Below are 21,978 nucleotides of genomic sequence, written 5' to 3' on the forward strand. Positions count from 1 at the left end.
AAACATATAAAAAAAGCCAAACAACCATCCAAGTAATCTGTTAAAAATCACATTTAACATCCGTCATTAGTGTGATTTTTTCAAAACCTAGGATGGTTGAGGCAGGATATGAGAAACTAAATCAGACGATAAAACAGGCCCAAAACTATTATAAACATTTTAGTTATGATTCCAGTTATGGATGTAGTAAGTCCAGGCCCAATTACACAACATCTAAAATAAAAAATAAAAAATATCATTAGAATTAGAATTTAAAATTAAAATAAAACATCATAAAATAAAATAATAAACCAATACTTAATAATTAGTCCACAAAACCGCTATAACTCTGAAAACCCTAAATTAATGATGTTCGCATTACGCAAAACCCTTAAACCACCATCAGTATTCACCACAATCCACCGATTAATCTCCACCGTTAAACTCCCTGAACCGGAAAGCTCCGCCGCCTATGACGATCTAATAACTAACGCCGGCCGTAACCGTGATTTCGCCGCCGTACGTGATCTCCTCAATCAACGTTACACCAACGGTTTCTTCCCCACTAACAACACATTTAAATTCATTTCAACTGATCTCTCAGTTCTAAACGACGTTTTACAAACCCTAGCAGATCTTAACGGAAAAAACATTCGCATCAAATCGTACGAATCGCTAATTTCGTGCTTGTGCAAGAATCACCTAATCGAAGAGGCTTTAAGAGTGGCCGAAGTCGCTGCCGCCGGAGGAGCATCCGCCGCCGAGGCGGTAGCCAACGCCTCCACGTTTCATCCAATTTTGAGCTTGCTCACGCGCAAGAAAGTTTTCGACCGCGCGTGGAGCGTGATTGAGATAATGAAATCTAAAAAAATCGCGCGTGATGTGACTTGCTATAACTATTTCCTAACTGCTTATTCTGTTGCCGGAGATTTGAGATCTAACGTCGACGTTTTGAAGAAAATGGCGGAGGAAGGGATAAAAGCGGATGCGCGTACCTACGACGCGCTGGTGCTTGGAGCGTGTAAAGGTGGGAAGATGGATGGTGCGATGGCGATTATGCGAAAGATGGAGGATGATGGAGTTGAGGCAATGTATGCAACGTATGCGCACATTATAGTGAAGCTGGTGAACCTGGACTATTGTGCGCAGGCGGTGAAGTTTGTGATGAGTTATGCAGGTAGAGACAGTAAATTGGACTTGCATAATTTTGGGTTGTTGGCTGCTCGGTTATTAGATGCGAAGAAAGTGGATGAAACAAAATGTGTATTACAGGAAATGGTTAAAAGGAAATTGAATTTGAGTGATAAATTGAGTAATTTTTATAACCAAAATGTAAAAGTTGATAGTCAAACTGACATTTTGGACTGAAGTTCTTTAAGAAGTCATCATTTTAAGTATGGTCATTTTGAGTTATACTACTTTATGACACTATTAAATATGTTATTGAAGTTTAGTTTGATCCTGAGACTACAGGAACCAAAGATTACTAGGTTATGAAAAAGGTTTATCGATTTGGCTAAACTCAATTCGTTAGTACAGTAGTAGCTAGTAGTAAGGTAGTTTTCGTGGTTAGACAATTCATTCATTACGAGAACAAACAACGGCCGCCACGTTTATTATGGCGCGTTGTAGACTAAGGTACTAAAGGGCATGAGCCACTTTTCCGCGGGCAATGTAACAAGTGTTTTTCTCATGGTAATAATTTGTTTTATCATTTTTATCTCTAGTTTTTCATTTCTAATCATATTTGATCACATCACTAATAATTAGTTTCCACAACCTTGTCTCCTTATATCGGTGTACTAGCTATTAGTCTATTACTATTATACGGAGTAGCAATAGCAAATATAGACATGAGGATATTTTTCTGTAGGTGATGGTAGGCAGTTGTATAAGATTGTTTAGCAACCTTCAAGATAATTAATGATGTGCATACTTGCATACGCTATATCCATGCGTTGTGAATAGTACATGACTGGAATGGTGAACATACTACCAATCCAATAACACTCATGCACGCTCGATGGCACACATACTTAGTCAGTGCTAGAAATAGCGCAATCGTTACCCCGAGGCTCCAAAGTGCCTTGGTGCATACGTAACGCCAAGATGCGCCAACATGATTACGGGAATCCACTTGGCGCATATGTAACAAAGGTTAGTTGGCAGAGGACAAACAAACAAAAGGACACTCCAAGTGGTTGTTGCGGTCCCAACACTGTATAACAACCAGATAGTACCGCAGATGGCAGCAACAAGCCGTTAGGAGAACATCATTAGGGGACAACATGTACATTTTTCAGCTTTATGGAATAAGGTGGCAAAAAATGTTCCTTTTATCTTATTACGTGGCATTAAAGGATAAAGACGTCCACCTATAAATAAGACGTTACATACACACTTTGACACCGTTGCATCATCTTCATCCTTATCTTCATCAAGAATCAAACTCGCGCTACGGCTCAGAACAGCATCTCAACCTTCGTACGGTTACAGGTAACGTTCTATGAACATAAACTTTAAATACCACCCTTGAGCCATCAATGACTGGCTAACGCGATGATGGTGGGTCAACGTTTAACCACCCGGTGAGATCATCATCTCACATTGGGGTTATTCACGGCACCGGACCGGAGAGTTAAACTCGAATGATCCTTAAATCCCCCTCATTTGCTGGTCAGTGTAGACTGAATCCCTTGAATCAATTTATGTTTGATCAATAATGTTCATGACACATGTAAGTAAAAGATTAATTACATAGGCAGGTTATGCTATGTAAGAAATTTGGAATAATCCTTTATAAGCAGTTGAAGATTTATAACAAACGGGGATGGATTGATAAGTTTATTAAATTAAAGATTTGGATTTGATATATAAAGTATGTAAATGAGTTGTACACGGCTACACGCTAGATGTAATACTCTATGTTAGGAAGTAAAGATAACTATTTTTATTTAAAGTTGAGTAGTAGTAGTATAAGTATATAGACAATATAGTCATTTGTTCCCAATTGATGCTAATCTTATTTAAATTTCATTGGGGTTATAGATGTTAGTAAATTTCTTATCAAAATGAAATATGAACAAACAAATTGGGATGATGTAGGAAGTAATAGATATCAAATTTTACAACAGAGTATCTAGATCAAGTTTTGAGTAAGGATGTAACCAAAACAGGGTCATGTAACCAACAGAGTAGGTAGATCAAGCTATGAGTCAAGTGACATATCATCATTTGACATAATTTTCATTTCACATTGTAATCAGAATTAGAAGTTGGTGACTTTAGTTAGTAAAATATCATACTAGCAACAATTCACATTTGCTCACTAGTTTTTAAATTTCATAAATTTTCAAAAATAAATTCAATTACTAGTGAAAAAGTGTAATAAAATTACATTCATTCATTCAGTTTAAACAATATACTTAAATGCCAACATTGCCTAGAATCCAACTAAATGTAACAAAATAAAATCATATCTATATTATTTTTTATTATTAATAGTATAACTTCAATGGCTATAATCCGATCCAATACTAATTATATCATATGTTTTAATGCGTAATAAATAAATATAATAAATTAAATATATACATGAAATTAATGTTTAAAAGCCTTCATATTTTTTATATAAACCCTACTAGATTATGAACCCGTGCGATGCACGGCTGCTCAAAAAACCGTTATAGATCGATTTGCTGTTTTCGATAACTACATATTGATAACAAAACTATATTGAACACAACTTAAAGCATATTTAGACTAAGATAGATCGTTGATGTTTACATAATTATAGTAAAAGTGAGATAAGTTTTTGTTTGACAAACTCTTCGGTATACACGTTCAATTTTTAATCTATATATTCAATATTTGTGTTTATTTTTTTTTATTCGATTTATTTTATTAAACCTCTTTTCAGTTAATGTTTTTTTTATTTATTTATTTGTTAATTATGGATTAATTGTAATTAGTAAATTTGAGGATTGACATGTGTAAAATCCACTTGTCATCATTCCCTATAATTACTCTCATGTTGACATCTTTAACACACTCTTTTTTATATAAGTATATATAGATATAGATATAGATATAGATAGATATCATCTCTTGTAATCGCAAAAACTAAAACCATTTCTTATGAAGGTTAGGTATAATATCATGGGTTTGCATTTGTCTTTCATCATCTTCTGTCTTCTCACAGTTCATCTCAGTTTTCTTGCTGGTAACATATACATATTAAATTAAATTAATTTATAAATATTATTCATTTTTATTTTTATAGTATAAAGGTTTCAAATATATTAAAAAAACTGTGTTTCTAAATCACGTGTTTGATCTTTCTATATTTACAGATGCGGGTAATATTGGACTGAACTATGAATTGTCTGGAAACAACCTCCCTTCTCCAACAGAAGTGATATCACTTGTAAAATCAAGAAACATAAGAAAAATTCGTCTGTTTGATCCCGACCACGACGTTCTTAATGCGTTAAAAAACTCGGGAATTCAAGTAATTCTCGGCATAACAGAAGCCTTTGTTAGCAAACAATATAGGCGAATTCGCTAAAACATGGGTCCAAGGAAACATTGTCCCATTCGCATCAGCATCAACTTTCGTTGCATATCCGTTGGTAATGGAATCGAAGGCGTTAATCTAAAAGTTTACGCGATTGGAGCTATCGAAAATCTTCATAAAGCATTACAATCATCAGGTTATAAAATTCCTGTGACAACGACTGTTGGGAATTACTTGTTAAGAGATTCAGACCCTCCATCAATTGGGGATTTTTCAGCAGAAGTTAAACCACCTATGAAACAAATGTTGAATTTTTTAACTAGCAATGGTTACCCTCTTTTAGTCATGATGTACCCTTATTTCAAATACGTTCGGGACCCTAGTAAAATCCCTTTATCGTACGCCTTAACAAATTCTACTGAAGTTATTGTACGTGATGGAAACTTAGAGTACAAGAACTTGTTTGATGCTATGACTGATGCGATGTATTCAGCGTTGGAAAAGGTGAGTGAAGAAGGATCCGAATCTGTGGAGGTTGTGATTTGTGAGACTGGTTGGCCGACAGCAGGGGATTGGGGTTTTGAGTCTATCGAATTGGCTCAAACGTATAATCAAAATCTTGTGAAGCATGTTTTGAGTAAAGGTACACCTAAGAAACCTGAAAAGAAATTAGACTTATATTTTTAACATTTTTAAGGTGGATCCTAGAAAGCCTGAAGATCCTGACAGAAATTTTGGATTGTATTATCCGAATATGACTGAAATGTATCACATTGATTTTGAGTAGTATCTTCTAATCTTCTAATGTATTATTAATACATAATTTTATGTTCGTTGAATTGTTCTAATTTGTTAAAACTAGATAGTCAATTGGGAAAATTATATAAAAATGCATTGAACTTTAACCAAATTCCTATTGTATGCATTCAATTTTCAAATCTTCTATTGTATGCATCTAACTTTTAAATTTCTACTATTGTATGCATTAAGTTACTTATGTTACTTATATCTTAGGTAGCAGGTCACGATCTAGATATAAATTACTGAATCAGTCCCTGTAATTTGCATCATTTTTCTATTCGGTCCTAAAACTTGAAAGTCATAACAAATTCATCCCACCTTTTTATGTGCCATACATGTGAGATAATTGTTGTAGATAGCAATTCATGATATTATCCAACAAATTCAAACAAATTCATCAACACATAATAATCGGTGTAACCTGAATTATCCAAACAAATTTCAACACATAATACTTTTATTTTGTCATTCTCATCCAAACAAATTCTATTTCTTTAATAACCTGAATTATCTCTATTTCTCATCCATTCAATCTTCATTTTGTCTCATGTCCTCAAGTAAAAATCTGTGTATTTCAACACATAATTTTGATATTTTGAAATATATCAGGATCAAATTGGGTATGAGGTATCAACTAATTCAGGTTTGAAATAAATTTGGTATTTTGAAATAAATCAACAAACAATCGAGAATGAAGATTAGAACATGAAATTAGAAGATTAGCTCAAATCGAAATTGTTACTTTTTAGGTTTAAGGATTAAATATCACATCTGAAAATTTCAGTGCGCTTGTTAATCGAATTGAATGTTTTCGAAGTTTAAACTAGTATTCAAGAACCCAATATATGCACTCAATATAATTTGTAAGTTGCTATATCGATCCAGATTCATTGAAGTTAATTTTGGTGTTCAAACATCTCAAGAAGAACTGCTACTGTATACTTTTATGATGAACAGATTCGCTCATTTGCTTCATAACATAATTTGAAGGAATCGGTCATGACTGTTATATTCAGTTCATGAACAGATTCGCACGTTTTAATTTGATTGTAGATTTGAATTTTAATTTGAATTTGGATTTGAGTTTGATTTTGAGGAATTTGATTTAATTACTTACTTAAGATAAGTTGAAAATGGAGATGGGAGTTGGAGATGAATGTCAAGGAATTAAAAGATAAACAATCATTGGTGGTGATGAAAATGATGAACATGAAGATGAAGATGATGAATGGATGATGATGAAAATGTTTTCTGTAACAGACGGATCAATGACGTAAAAAACTAAACATAAATGATTAACATGTAATATTTCACAAACATCAGGGACCAATAATGTAATTTTGAAACTAAGGTGACCTGAAGTTTACCTATTGTAACATGTTAAATACATACAATAGAATAATTTAGAAAGTTAAATGTATACAATAGGAGATTTCAAAGTTGAATACATACAATAGAAATTTGGTGAAAGTTCAATGCATTTTCATATACTTTTCCCTAGTCAATTTGACATTGATGGTAATAGTAATCTTATTGTCAGTATCTTTAGGCCCAAAGAAAGGTAATACTCCGTAGTAAAACTAGATAGCGAATTCGACATTGATGGCTAAAAAGAAAATGACTCATGACGAGGAATTGGAGGTGTTCGGCGATTTCATCAAAGACGCTTGAGAGTATTGTTGGTTGGTTTGGATTTTATCTTTTCGGTATGTATTGTTGTGTTTTTCGTGTTTTGTAGGTCTTTAATTTAGTTTTTTTTTTCTTCTTTTTTCCAGGCAAAGAGAGAACATATATTAATTTTCAAAACATACAAAGGGTCGGATATACCCTAAGCTCATACAACAAAACAAACCAAAACGATTACATACAAACTACCCCAATAGCAAAATAAAAAACACATGAACCTAGCAATTAACAAAGTGACCCTGATCCACTTTAAGCTTCCATACAGCAGCAGCACAAATAACTGCATTTGACCTCTTGACTTCAAAAGTCAACATCTTCATTTTAACAAAATTAACAATGATCTCCATTACATTCTCGACACTTCTTCAGTTCTTTTAACCTTTTTAAAGGTTCTTCTATTTCTTTCCTGCCATATAACACAGACACATGCAGCAATAACAAGTCTATTAATGATGCACCAAATGTTTCTTGAATAAGGATATTGAGATAGCATGTGCACAATTTTTTGCAAGGCTATCAGGCAAACCTTTAAAAAACAAATGACTCTTCATATGCCTCCAAACCTTTAAGCTAAACTCACACTTGAAAAACAGACGCATAACAGAGTCTGGACCTTGACCACATAAAACACAGTTGAAGTTTTGATTATGCATCCATTTCTGTAATCTGTCATGAGTGTTCAATCTACTAAGGACAGCTAGCCACAAAATGAAGGCTTGTTTAGGATCACATTGACCAAACCAAATGACATGATACCATGGAACTTTACCTCTATCCCTTCTATACACTTTCCACACCTCTTGAATAGAAAATTGAACCTTTTTACCATCATTATCAATCCATGAATAACACTCACTGCCATTGATAATTTGCAAATCAATATGCATTTTGATTTTTTCTCTAATATTTAACAAGTACCTCCAACCCCAACTATCATTATACTTAGCTTCCACATCCCAAAAACTGCCACCATTAAGCTTTATAATGTTGACCCATTTACCCAAAGGGTGTCCTTTTGGGTAAGGATCCTCCAAATGTGTTTAACTATTAGAGCTTCATTCCAGGTTTTAAGAGGTTTAATTCCTAAACCTCCCTGATCTTTTGGGGCACAAACATCCTTCCAAGCAACCTTGGCTTTACCCTTAGCACTCTCTGATTAATCCCACAAAAAACCTTTTAATACTTTTTCAATATTATCAATCACAGTAGCAAGGATGATATACACAGACATCCAATAGACTTGCATAGAAGCTAAAACCGAGGCAACTAACTGCAGTCTACCAGCATATGAGAGATTCTTGTGTTTTCATTTTAAAACCTTATTCTTCACCTTGTCAATCAAACTCTTACACTCCTTAATAAACTTTTTACTCAATAAAGGGACACCTAAATATTTTATAGTTAACCTTCCAACTTCAAAAGGTAAAATTTGAGTCATAAGGTGCTGAGTAGCCAATGGAACACTACCAAAAAACACAGTACTTTTGCTGATATTGGGTAATAAACCTGTTATCTTACCAAAATCAACCAACACCTTTTTAATCACTTTAATAGAGTTGCTATCCCCATGACACATAACAAGTAGGTCATCAGCAAAACAAATATGAGCCAGCTTCATTTTTTTTACATTTGGAATGATATCTAAAATCTTTATTCTCTGTAATATGATGAGCCATAAGTAAAGTGAATACCTCCATGACCAAGGTGAATGAACAAAACAAATTTAGTTTTGTTTTGACGAGCTTTGAATAGGTTTGTTTAGTTATGCTCGGGTCTTTTGGTTTGTAAGTTTTTTGGAGGTTCCATCCTTCCGATGACCCTTCTTATTTTATAAAGTTTATCCCTTTTTTCGCCAAAAAAAAAAAAAAAAATTATCTCACCTTCTCTAATATATTTTGGAGTAATACATAATAAGTACGAGTATTATTCATCGTTTAACTTTTGTAATGGAATGAAATGGAAACAGTAAATATCACCTTTGTAAACAGAAAAATTGTAAAAAATGAAAATATCATGTGAACAGTAACTAGGGTTTCATAATTAGTACATGTATGTGTTTGATGAACAAATCGAGTTTTTTATTTAGATTTGGTTAGAGTTTGTGAAATATTGTTGCCAAGAAATTAGTACATCTATATAATGTGTCTTTTGTGAACACTTGGAGTTTGGTTTGAGTTTGTGAAATATTGTTGTCAAAATGAAAGATATATGTGAGATGATAAGTTGAAGGTGAATTTAAATGAAATTACTGAGAAAAGATTTTAAAAAAAATGACTATACCCTTGCGTGCATAATATCTGAGTATCTGACGGGATATAGTTAGAAGATCTAGTGACAGTTAGACGAGTAAATTAGATGTGCAAAAATTGTAAAGCATGAGGACCATCTGCAAAATATAGTTTTTGTACTATATCGAGTGAATCATAAAACTAGGATTTTGCTAACGACAACTTTTGAGTTGTCGTTACTGTGCTTTAAACTTTTGTACTGATTGGTTAGTTACTAACTTAAAAGCGACACTTTTTAATTTGTACGATTATCTTGTGCTCGTTAATGATAACCCCAAAGGTTGTCGTTTGCAAAATCTTAAAAACTACCGGCAAAATTAAGTCAAGTCAAAATATTTTAATTCTAAACCTAAACTAATGTTGACTAGTCTCTGTTTTAGAAATATATAAGACTATGGTTAAAGCAGCGTCACATTTCTCTGTTAGTTGAGCTGGACACCATGTGACGGAAAGGAACGTGTGTAATAAAGCGTCAGTACAAGGCGTTTGTCATTTATCAACGAAAAACAAATGCAGCGTGACTCTTTGGACAACCAATCAAAATTTAATTACCACATATTTATATTATTAATTTTTTTTTCACTTCATTTTCAATTATATTTTACCACGTCACCCTACAAAAATTTAACATAAAAATTTGACCTTTTAGATTAACAAAAGTCAAATACTAACATTAACACATCATCAAAAAATACATCATTTACCTATGACTTCACACGGTATGGTGGTAAAAAAAGAAACGGTGAAACCCACCAATACATTACTCGTTTTTCGTCCAAAATTCCCAAATTATTTCAACGACACTCATCATTTGCACACACACACGCGTTCGGGAGGAAACTCGAATCGCATTACAGGAATCCGATCCTTTAACCATCTCGAGGGGCAAGCGGACCGGGTTTGAATCCTGAATGGATTCGGGAGAAAACCCCCTAGGGTCAATCTGAATATCCATATTTCAGACAGATTAATTAAAGGGATGAGCAGAGCGAGACTCGAACCCATTACCTAACCCCCAGTGCAACACACAAGGTGAAAGTGACGGCGTCTTTTCCCCCTTACTTCCTCCTTTAACTCTCTCAACCGTTACCATCCCCGTTGAATAAATGAACCCTACCAACAACCAGATTACCACCACACACACACTTCCCTGCACCACATACTCAATTGTTGGAGTGAATGCGGCATCGAAACGCTGATCGAAACGTGCGGAGACCGTCACCTTCAACTCAACCGGGGAATTTTCCGTCAAAAAGACTGCAAAACACGTAGCTGACGCCGTTATCGCTACTCGTGACAACTCGAAACCACCGAGAACGATATACAGGGTAAGAACCGTATTGATGCTTTAAAAAGGAAATATAAACTTGAGAAATTGAAATCCAAAACGACGCCGTCTAAAATGACCGTTTTTTAACCGGTTTGGGCAATTTTGGGCTATATATTTCAGATTTTAAAGTACAATGCTGATATTAATCATCTTCTAAGCAAATGAAAAGATAGATACAAATTGAATTGAAAAAATTGCATCTACAATTTGGGAAAAACAACAATGAATTCAAATAACTCTACTACAATAGCCAATCCGTAAGTAGCAAAGATTATGAATTTGTTGGTGTTGTATGTTGATAGAACGAATATCAACATACAGGCAAGTCTTTTGGTGGTTGCTCTAGTGTCTCTAGTTGTCCGACCCCATTTTCGACTACGAACACCATCGCCAGACCCCAACCTATGTGGACGTCCAAGTGACAGTGCATAATCCATGTACCTGAAAAAAAAAAAATGTAACAACATTTGTTAGAAAAATTGTTTGATGATTTGAGCATTATGTGAAATACTATTTCAGTTAAGTTTGGCAGTGTTTTATTACCTGGATTATCTGCAACAAATCTAATAACTGCCCATCCTTTAACAGGCAAACTAACTGTATTTCTAAGAGGTGGGTCCACAAGGTTAAATTTAGCAGTGTCTGTTTTCGGGTTAAAGTTGCCAAATCCTTCAGCAACTACATAAAAATCATATCCGTGAAGATGAATTGGGTGGTTTTCAGCTGTGAAGATATTTGTTCCTTGAATTACTACTTGCACTCTTGATTTATATTTCAATTTATAAACTTTAGTGCCTCGTATCGGTTGCCAAAGAGACTGGCTTACGTTACCAGTGTAATCAAACGCTACAGGCGGCTTTGAAGGAAAATCGGTCGTGAATACTCCCGGGATGTTGTGATGGTGTGCTTGTAATAATGAGAAGTTTGATGGGAGCACAAACGATACGTTGTTCATACTAGCGGTAAAACGGGTCCCGTTTATTGGACCTTGACAGTTACGTTGTCTAGCGTTTGGTGGACATTTTTGGACTCCGAGGCCTGCAGTGATGAAAAGGTTTTCATCTATTTGTGTCGGAACGAGTGTTTTTCCCGGGCTTTTGAAGCTGGTGGTGAATTTGGTGGCGGTTGTTGTGTCGTTAAAAGGTGGAAGATTAGGCATGATTGGTTTTGAAGAAACGGGGGCGGTTTTGTATTGTAAAATGGCGGTTGTGGTGGTGTTGTCGAATGGTGCGCCTTGTGCACTTGCGTAAGCGCGTGCGGTTATGTAGTAACGTGCGGGTGGTTGGTCGGCTTTTATGAGTACGTCTGTCGTTTGACCCGGTCCGAGCATGAGGACCAATGTGGTGAAGGGTTTTACGTAGGAAGCGTCAGCTCCTACGACGGTTAATTTATGGTTGGCGATTTTGAAAAATAGTTGTTGATTCAATGCTGCGTTAACCACCCGAATAAGGTTTGTGTGTCCGGAACTTATTGGAACTTTGACGGTATCTGCATTCGAAAAAACAACTTATCATTCGGATCAAGTAACACTTTTAGCTATCCAATGATGTGACAATCTTGACCCGTTTACTTGTAATCGTATCGTTATGAATTATGATTGATATGTCACAAAAAATTACCCATTTTGACCTGTTCCCAGCCCACCCATTTAGTCACCCAAGAATAATTAGAGGCAAACCTTTGCTAGAGCATTTATAGAGATCACCAGGTTGACCATTAATGGTATATGCATCAGAAACATTTGGCGCTGCTCCGCTTCTTGTGGCTTGCCTTATGACATCTATAGGGTTCGCGTCCCACCATTCACCTAATCATCAACACATAAATATATAAATATGATATTATATTATATTATATTATATTATAGTATACATTATACTCGGTGTATCTAATTTCATACCAAGTAAATTGCCATTTAAGTATGTATATATACCTAGCATAAGGAGTGAATCATGATTCGGTTTAGGAAATGGGAAAGTATCTCCTTGTTTCGGGCGAATGATGATACCACCATACACAGTTGCTCTAAGCCATGAACTATGCGCATGCCACCATAGTGTTCCTTCTTGTCCTGAAATTGTAAACCTATAAGTGTAACTTTTTCCTGGTCTAATTGGGCATTGTGTGATGAATTCGGGCCCGTCTGCCCATGCTGTCCTCATTTGTCTAACACCATGCCTGAAAAAAAAAGATCACGAGCGGTTAATCTATTTTAATCACATGGACTTATTTCATTGAGCATTATGTTATTGTACCAGTGAATGGTGATGTTGTATCTCCCTTTGTTGACGACCTTTATCACTAGACTATCACCATTGTTAACTTCAAGTGTCGGGCCAGGATATTGCCCGTTGACCGTTATAGAATTATGTGTTTTGCACAATCGCTTCACTTTCGTCTCTTGAACCTATTCACATAATCACATTCAAAAAGACTTATTATTGCATTTCTAAACGCGTAACAAAAAAATTAGAACAGATTCTAAGAAGTTCAAAAGTACGTACTATAAATCCACGGTAGTGTGTTTTAGCATTTGCAAACAATGCTATGCTCGAAAAGATCAACAAGAAGCTCAAGAATGTGTTGCTAACGATGTTGTTTAAGTAAGCCATTGAGTTTCGAATGTTGGTTTGTGAATGAGTTGTGATAATTGAGATGGATGTTGGTTTGTTTATATAGAGGAAGAAAATGGGAGTTGTTTTTGAGTTAGGCAAAGTAGGTTTTTAGTTAAGGGGATGATAGTGAGATATTGTTAGATTACATGAGCAATTTGTTAAACACAAGTTGGTGCACCAATGACCAACACCAGTTTTAATCAATGGTTAATTGCTTCAGAAGTCTACTAACTTTTATGGTTTATGTTATACCATGGAACAAAATGGACATGATAATTTTGTTAACTGCAACTAGTTGACCATTTACCAACTGCACTAAATACAATCTTTTATCTTGTTATCAACTTTTATTTGTTTTTCTCATTTGATGCAGCCCAGCTACTATACTCATGTTTCTAATTTTCGTGGTTATCTCACATTTTAAATTGTTTTTATTTGTAAAGGGAAACAATTCATTAATTACTATTTTTAGTTGTACATAACTAAATATCACTAAATGTAATACGAGTATAATGTTGTACCGTATAATACTTTAAAACAGTAGCATATAGTTAAAAAATAATTGTCTATAGAAAAAATCTATGACTTATTCGTAGCTTAATCTTAAAATTAATTATTAATTATGTTAGTTTAAATTTATAAGTCAGTTAACCAAGTAGGTGAGAATATTGTTGGATTGCCATAACAACAAATTAGTTACGGATGTTCTTATAAGTGACAACGATAGTTGTATTACAACCATGTGGTTATTAGTAGGAACCGTAATGGTCATTCTATCTAGCGGATATTTAATTAATCCATCCGTTTTATATGGATATAGATACAGATCATTTAAATGGATGAATAGTGTGTACATTAAAATTCGAAATATATATACCTAAATACATAAATATACAGAAGTATAGATATATGAATATACATTAACATGTCCAAATGATTATATTATACTATATACTATATATATTATATTATATTATATTATACTATATACTAAATACACAAGTAAATGGTGACCCCTGATTGGTCGAACAACCCCTAGGGCTTGCCTATCCAACAAGTCACACTCACTTTGATCCATTCCTTCCGGTTTAACCCTCATTAAGGGTTAGTAAAGCTTCTTTTGATAGAGAAGATCTTCAATTTACATCTTTCAAAAGCTAAAATCGGTTCCATCAAACCGATCAATCTTCACATCACTCTTTTCTGTCATTGTTCCTGAAAAACGGACCTAAGCTCTTCATACCACTTGTTAGGAATGAGTAGGTGAACCCCAGGGCCGGATATTGAGGCGTGCAAGCCGTGCGGCCGCACATGGTCCAACATCTATAAGGGCCCCCAAAAATATCCTAACATTACATATATAAGCTCATTTTTACATATTTTGGTCCATTTGTTAATGAAAAAATAGAAAAATTGAAAAATAAGATACATAATCAATGTCAAATACTCCGTAATCCAATATTATGCTCTAATACTCCACGTTCATGCTGCAATACTTAGATGTCGAAGCTTAGTATTATGTTATATAAGAAAAAATTTGTATACAAAAGACTCACTTTTATTTTTCGAACAAGACCCATAAAATTAACGAGACGGCCCTGGACCCCTAACAAGACTTGATATCTTCAAGTTATCAAACCCAATGACAATAAATGGATTAAATATCAGGAGGCTTAAATAATAAAATAGTAAATTTTAGTGACATTCAAATATAAAACTATACTCCATAATCATATTAAAAATAAATAATCAAAAGTTTCATACACTAAACCTAAAGACACCACCGATGATAATCCAGATCTATCAACCGATTCTAACCCAGACGAGATGACTACAAACCAAGGTTGGAGAATTCGGATCTCGGAGATATCTCGTTTGGACCTTTTTAGGGAGATTTCGGCATCTCGGAATAATCCCGGGAAGATCTCGAACGTTGACTTACGTTGACTTTATAGTATTTTTAATAAAAATATAGATAAAAACATAAATATATGTATATTTATATATGTTTTTACAAGATTTTACAAAAATATCCGAGAAATGAGCGAGAAAATTTTAGAAATTACGAATTTTACAAGAAAATCATACAAATTAGCAAGAAAATATGAGAAATCGTGACTTTCACTAAGTTTGACCCGGTTGACCGAGAAATCTCGGGAGATGAACATCTCGTCTCGGTTGTCTTCTAAAAAAGAGATCTCGGGGGAGATCTCGGGGAGATTTCGGGAGATTTACAACACTACTACAAACACACCTGTAACCTCAAAAAGCAAAAAGAAAAAAACTCTGAGGAACAAAACCAACAAAAATATGAAACAAGGACAAGTAAAAAAGAAAGGCTGCTATTGGTCCAATGTTAGGCAATGGAAAACATCATCCAGGCTTTTGAATGCCAAAAGTGTTGCTAGAAATATGACACTTTATGAGGAGCCATTACGCTCTACCTGCACAGCATGTGCCCATAAAGCATTGAGTAGATCCAGTGCAGAAGACACCAACTTTATTTCCAATTCGTTCAACTCCAAAAGCGTCAGAGAATATGAATGGAAGGAGACTTCCTCCTCCCATTAAGCTTTCTTCATTGTTTCAGTCGTTTTTTTTTTTTATCAATGAAGTTTTTATCTCTTAATATCAGAGGATTTGGGATTGGGAGTCCCGATGACAAAGTGGGTTGGGTTAAGAAATTAATCAAGAAGGAAAAACCTGATTTTGTGGCATTTCAAGAAACAAGGCTAAACTTGGTTGAAGACAAATGGGTGCAATCAATTTGGGGTTCACCAAACTGTGATTTTATTCAGAAATCTAGGGACGGGATGGCAGGGGGACAATTGTTGTTATGGGATACATCTAGTTTCGAAGCTGTTGATATTATAAGGGCGAATGTGGATCGGGTTATTGGTGTTAATGGTATTTGGAAAGAAAATGGCAGCATAGTAAACGTCATTAACATTCATGGGCCTCATGAGGATCAAAAGAAAGTTGAGCTATGGGATGCTTTATCGAATTTGCTAAATCAAGCTGATGAGCCGTTTATCATGGGTGGGGATTTTAATGAAGAAAGGGATGAATTAGAAAGATTCAACTGCGAGTTCATTGAATATAAAGCCCGAAGATTCAACGACTTTATTGATGGTAATAGGCTGATAGACATCCCGTTGAGTGGTAGGAACTTCACTCGAGTTTGTGATGAAGGTATAAAATACAGTAAACTCGATCGGTTCCTTATGAACGAAAAATTCTTCAACATGTGGAAGGATCCTACGGCACTAGTCATGGATAGATACCTCTCGGATCATTGTCCAATCATGTTTAAAGATGAAGAGCGTAATTTTGGTCCAAAGCCGTTTAAATTTTTTGATGCATGGCTAGAAGAAGACGGGATTGAGCAGGTTATCTTAGATGCGTGGACCACTCCTATCCAAAATATTAATAGGAAGGACTGCGTGTTTAGGAATAAGCTAAAGTGTGTAAAAAACGCGTTGCAGGACTGGAGTAAATCATACAATAGCTTGGATGGTGATATTGAGGTGCTTAAAGACGCGGTTACCAATTTGGAACTCAAAGCCGAAACATGTAACCTCAGTGATAGTGAGAAGATACTATGGAGGGAGTCTAGGAAAAAGTGGCTTGAAAAGGAAATGGTCAAATCTTGCATGCTTAAACAAAAGGCCCGGGTAAAGTGGACTTTAGATGGTGATGAAAATACAAAATTTTTTCATTCGGTGATCAAGAGAAATAATAATGTGTGTAACATTAGGGGATTGGTGATCAATGGAATTTGGAATGACTCCCCGACTGACATAAAAAATGAAGTTTTCCGACACTTCAAATGTGTCTTTGAGGAACCGAATGGGTAAGACCGAGTATGGAAGATTTAAACTACCCGTGTTTATCTCATGAGGATGCAACAATTCTTGAAGTCCCTTTTGACGAGAAGGAAATTAAAGATGCGGTGTTTGATTGTGGGAGCTCAAAGACCCCGGGCCCGAATGGTTTTAATTTAGGTTTCTACAAAAAATTTTGGGATTCCATAAAGGGCGACTTAATTAGTGCCATCGAATGGTTTTGGACTAATGGTGAATTCTCGCGTGGATGTAATGCTTCCTTTGTCACACTTATCCCAAAAAAACCGAACCCACAAGGTCTAAGTGATTTTCGACCCATTAGCTTGATTGGTAGTTATTATAAAATAATTGACAAGATCCTTTCTAATAGGTTAAGAAAGCATATTCCTTCTCTTGTGGGCTTTGAACAAAGTGCGTTTCTAAAGGGTAGGTTTATTTTAGATAGCGCTTTAATAGTAATTGAAAGTGTTGACTATCTAAGGTCGAAGAAGCAAAAAGGTATCCTATTTAAAGTCGATTTCGAGAAGGCTTTTGATTGCATAAATTGGGATTTTTTATTAGATGTTATGAAAAGCATGGGATTTGGAACCAAATGGAGAAATTGGATTAGTTCATGTTTAAAATCCGCTTCTATTTCTATTTTAGAGAATGGATCCCCCACTAAGGAGTTTTCACTAGGGAGAGGTATTCGCCAAGGAGACCCGCTCTCTCCATTCCTTTTCATATTGGCAGTGGAAGGGTTGAATATTTTGACAAAAGCGGCCATCGATAAGGGGATTTTCAAAGGGGTTGGTATTGGTCATGATAATGTGCAAGTGTCACACTTGCAATATGCGGATGACACAATATTTCTTGGTGAATGGAGCCGGTCAAACGCTCTTAGTTTACATAATCTCCTCAAATGCTTTGAATTGGTGTCGGGTTTGAAAGTTAACTTTCATAAAAGTTGCTTATGCGGTATTGGAGTGAATGAGGATGAACTCAACTATGTTGCTAATAGATTGGGGTGCAAAGTCAGTTCTTTCCCATTTTCATACCTCGGGTTACCTATCGGTGAAAAAATGAACAAATTAAAAAATTGGAACCCGGTGATTGATAAAGTAAAAGTTAGATTATCGAGTTGAAAAATGAAAACGTTGTCCTTCGGTGGAAGAAGTGTCCTCATCAAATCGATCTTGAATAGCCTCCCATTGTATTATTTCTCACTTTTTCGTGCCCCTCCGTGTGTGTTGAAAATTCTAGAGAGTGTGAGAAGAGTGTTCTTTTGGGGTGGGTCGGATACGGATACCAAAATACCTTGGGTAAAGTGGGTAAACGTCGTGTCGTCTTACGAAAATGGGGGGTTAAATTTTGGCCTTCTAAAGTGTGACGACCCGGAAATTTTCGACTAATTTTAAACCAAACTCTCGATACGATTTAATATTTTTAACGCGATAAGAAGAGTCTAATAGGTTGAGTCTCAAAAATTTTGAACTGTTTCATATATTCAATCACCCTTCGACTAGTCCCGAAGGTTCACGAACACTTAATTGTAAATAGATATGTATATATATATATATATATATATATATATATATATATATATATATATATATACATGGTAATTAAAATTCTAATTTGTAAATGTTGTATTATATATTGAATGTATAAAAATTTGATACTAAATAAAATTTTTTATATAATATATAATATATAATCATTTCAAATTTACATGATTAATAATACATAATATCAATGTATTAAATTAAGTACAAGTTAAAAAATAAGTTATTGTAATAATATATATACATGATATAGGTTCGTGAATCTGAGGCCAACCTTGCGTTGTTCAATTCCGTCGTATGCATATTTTTACTACAAAATATCGTATCGTGAGTTCATTTGATTCCCTTTTACTCTTTACATTTTTGGGACTGAGAATACATGCGCTACTTTTACAACTGCTTTATTAAATGCTTTTGAAATACATTTTGAACTGCGAATACATGAAATGCTTTTATAAATGTTTGATGAGATAGACACAAGCAAAACATTCCTCGAATGAATTATGTGGACGTGATAATTGCCACAATTGAATTATGTAGACGTGATAATTGCCACAATTGATATGAATATTTTCCCCCTGATTATTATTGCTTGGTAACCTAAGAATTAGAAACGGGTATGGCCCTAATTCACGCGAATCCTAAAGGTAGCTACCGGGTTTAATGTAGTGACCCGAACTTTTCCATGTTTATATATATATATATATATTAAATGAAATTGTTATTTACATGATTAAGTGTTTTCAACATGTTAAGCAATCAAACTTGTTAAGACTTGATTAATTGAAATAGGTTTCATATAGACAATTGACCACCCAAGTTGACCGGTGATTCACGAACGTTAAAACTTGTAAAAACTATACGATGACATATATATGGTTATATATATAGTTAAAATGATTTTATTATAAGTATGTATCTCATTAGGTATTTTAACAATGAGTTATATACATAAAAATGAGACTATTAATTTAAGAAACTCGAAAACGATATATATAACGATTATCGTTATAACAACGTCTTACTAGGTACATATGAATCATATTAAGATATTGATACACTTGGTTAATTATATTAACTGATAAGTAAACATATCATTAAGTGTATTAACAATGAAATACATATGTAAAAACAAGACTACTAATTTAATGATTTTTAAACGAGACATATATGTAACGATTATCGTTGTAAAGACATTTAATGTATATATATCATATTAAGAGATATTCATACATGATAATATCATGATAATATAATAATTTAAAATCTCATTTGATATTATAAATATTGGGTTAACAACATTTAACAAGATCGTTAACCTAAAGGTTTCAAAACAACACTTACATGTAACGACTAACGATGACTTAACGACTCAGTTAAAATGTATATACATGTAGTGTTTTAATATGTATTTATACACTTTTGAAACACTTCAATACACTTATCAAAATACTTCTACTTAACAAAAATGCTTACAATTACATCCTCGTTCAGTTTCATCAACAATTCTACTCGTATGCACCCGTATTCGTACTCGTACAATACACAGCTTTTAGATGTATGTACTATTGGTATATACACTCCAATGATCAGCTATTAGCAGCCCATGTGAGTCACCTAACACATGTGGGAACCATCATTTGGCAACTAGCATGAAATATCTCATAAAATTACAAAAATATGAGTAATCATTCATGACTTATTTACATGAAAACAAAATTACATATCCTTTATATCTAATCCATACACCAACGACCAAAAACACCTACAAAAACTTTCATTCTTCAATTTTCTTCATCTAATTGATCTCTCTCAAGTTCTATCTTCAAGTTCTAAGTGTTCTTCATAAATTCTACAAGTTCTAGTTACATAAAATCAAGAATACTTTCAAGTTTGCTAGCTCACTTCCAATCTTGTAAGGTGATCATCCAACCTCAAGAAATATTTGTTTCTTACAGTAGGTTATCATTCTAATACAAGGTAATAATCATATTCAAACTTTGGTTCAATTTCTATAACTATAACAATCTTATTTCAAGTGATGATCTTACTTGAACTTGTTTTCGTGTCATGATTTTGCTTCAAGAACTTCGAGCCATCCAAGGATCCGTTGAATCTAGATCCATTTTTCTCTTTTCCAGTAGGTTTATCCAAGGAACTTAAGGTAGTAATGATGTTCATAACATCATTCGATTCATACATATAAAGCTATCTTATTCGAAGGTTTAAACTTGTAATCACTAGAACATAGTTTAGTTAATTCTAAACTTGTTCGCAAAAAAAAGTTAATCCTTCTAACTTGACTTTTAAAATCAAATAAACACATGTTATATATCTATATGATATGCTAACTTAATGATTTAAAACCTGGAAACACGAAAAACACCGTAAAACCGGATTTACGCCGTCGTAGTAACACCGCGGGCTGTTTTGGGTTAGTTAATTAAAAACTATGATAAACTTTGATTTAAAAGTTGTTATTCTGAGAAAATGATTTTTATTATGAACATGAAACTATATCCAAAAATTATGGTTAAACTCAAAGTGGAAGTATGTTTTCTAAAATGGTCATCTAGACGTCGTTCTTTCGACTGAAATGACTACCTTTACAAAAACGACTTGTAACTTATTTTTCCGACTATAAACCTATACTTTTTCTGTTTAGATTCATAAAATAGAGTTCAATATGAAACCATAGCAATTTGATTCACTCAAAACGGATTTAAAATGAAGAAGTTATGGGTAAAACAAGATTGGATAATTTTTCTCATTTTAGCTACGTGAAAATTGGTAACAAATCTATTCCAACCATAACTTAATCAACTTGTATTGTATATTATGTAATCTTGAGATACCATAGACACGTATACAATGTTTCGACCTATCATGTCGACACATCTATATATATTTCGGAACAACCATAGACACTCTATATGTGAATGTTGGAGTTAGCTATACAGGGTTGAGGTTGATTCCAAAATATATATAAATTGAGTTGTGATCAATACTGAGATACGTATACACTGGGTCGTGGATTGATTCAAGATAATATTTTTCGATTTATTTCTATACATCTAACTGTGGACAACTAGTTGTAGGTTACTAACGAGGACAGCTGACTTAATAAACTTAAAACATCAAAATATATTAAAAGTGTTGTAAATATATTTTGAACATACTTTGATATATATGTATATATTGTTATAGGTTCGTGAATCAACCAGTGGCCAAGTCTTACTTCCCGACGAAGTAAAAATCTGTGAAAGTGAGTTATAGTCCCACTTTTAAAATCTAATATTTTTGGGATGAGAATACATGCAGGTTTTATAAATGATTTACAGAATAGACACAAGTACGTGAAACTACATTCTATG

The 21,978-nt window shown here is 34.1% G+C and overlaps 5 protein-coding genes across 7 annotated transcripts; 3 read left to right on the plus strand and 2 right to left on the minus strand.

Moving 5' to 3' along the window:
* Positions 1-308: 308 nt before the first annotated feature.
* LOC139893019 (pentatricopeptide repeat-containing protein At2g40240, mitochondrial) lies at positions 309-4,547 on the plus strand. Of its 3 annotated transcripts, none has more exons than XM_071876155.1 (3): positions 309-2,475; positions 4,123-4,201; positions 4,332-4,547. In XM_071876155.1, exon 1 carries the CDS (start codon positions 346-348, stop codon positions 1,345-1,347), a length of 1,002 nt encoding a protein of 333 aa, XP_071732256.1. In that variant the 5' UTR covers positions 309-345; the 3' UTR covers positions 1,348-2,475; positions 4,123-4,201; positions 4,332-4,547. The 3 variants fall into 3 exon arrangements, with proteins under 3 accessions (XP_071732256.1, XP_071732255.1, XP_071732257.1); XM_071876154.1 differs by having other exon boundaries at positions 4,128-4,201; XM_071876156.1 differs by lacking the exon at positions 4,123-4,201.
* Positions 4,548-4,549: 2 nt separating this feature from the next.
* On the plus strand, positions 4,550-5,542 carry LOC139889644 (glucan endo-1,3-beta-glucosidase-like). The gene is made up of 3 exons (XM_071872581.1): positions 4,550-5,138; positions 5,358-5,413; positions 5,510-5,542. The coding sequence occupies exons 1-3, from the start codon at positions 4,550-4,552 to the stop codon at positions 5,540-5,542; spliced, it is 678 nt and encodes a 225-aa protein (XP_071728682.1).
* Positions 5,543-7,428: 1,886 nt separating this feature from the next.
* LOC139889645 (uncharacterized) lies at positions 7,429-8,600 on the minus strand. Its single transcript, XM_071872582.1, has 2 exons — positions 8,301-8,600; positions 7,429-8,010 (listed from the first exon to the last, which is right to left on the minus strand). Exons 1-2 carry the CDS (start codon positions 8,598-8,600, stop codon positions 7,429-7,431), a joined length of 882 nt encoding a protein of 293 aa, XP_071728683.1.
* Positions 8,601-10,910: 2,310 nt separating this feature from the next.
* On the minus strand, positions 10,911-12,777 carry LOC139893020 (laccase-12-like). Its single transcript, XM_071876157.1, has 4 exons — positions 12,534-12,777; positions 12,279-12,407; positions 11,144-12,088; positions 10,911-11,041 (listed from the first exon to the last, which is right to left on the minus strand). The coding sequence occupies exons 1-4, from the start codon at positions 12,760-12,762 to the stop codon at positions 10,911-10,913; spliced, it is 1,434 nt and encodes a 477-aa protein (XP_071732258.1). The 5' UTR covers positions 12,763-12,777.
* Positions 12,778-15,824: 3,047 nt separating this feature from the next.
* Positions 15,825-17,072, plus strand: LOC139889646 (uncharacterized). The gene has a single exon (XM_071872583.1). The coding sequence runs from the start codon at positions 15,825-15,827 to the stop codon at positions 17,070-17,072; it is 1,248 nt and encodes a 415-aa protein (XP_071728684.1).
* The last annotated feature ends 4,906 nt before the right edge of the window (positions 17,073-21,978 follow it).

Source organism: Rutidosis leptorrhynchoides, chromosome 2, assembly GCF_046630445.1.
Source record: "Rutidosis leptorrhynchoides isolate AG116_Rl617_1_P2 chromosome 2, CSIRO_AGI_Rlap_v1, whole genome shotgun sequence".
Classification (NCBI taxonomy): Eukaryota; Viridiplantae; Streptophyta; class Magnoliopsida; order Asterales; family Asteraceae; genus Rutidosis; species Rutidosis leptorrhynchoides.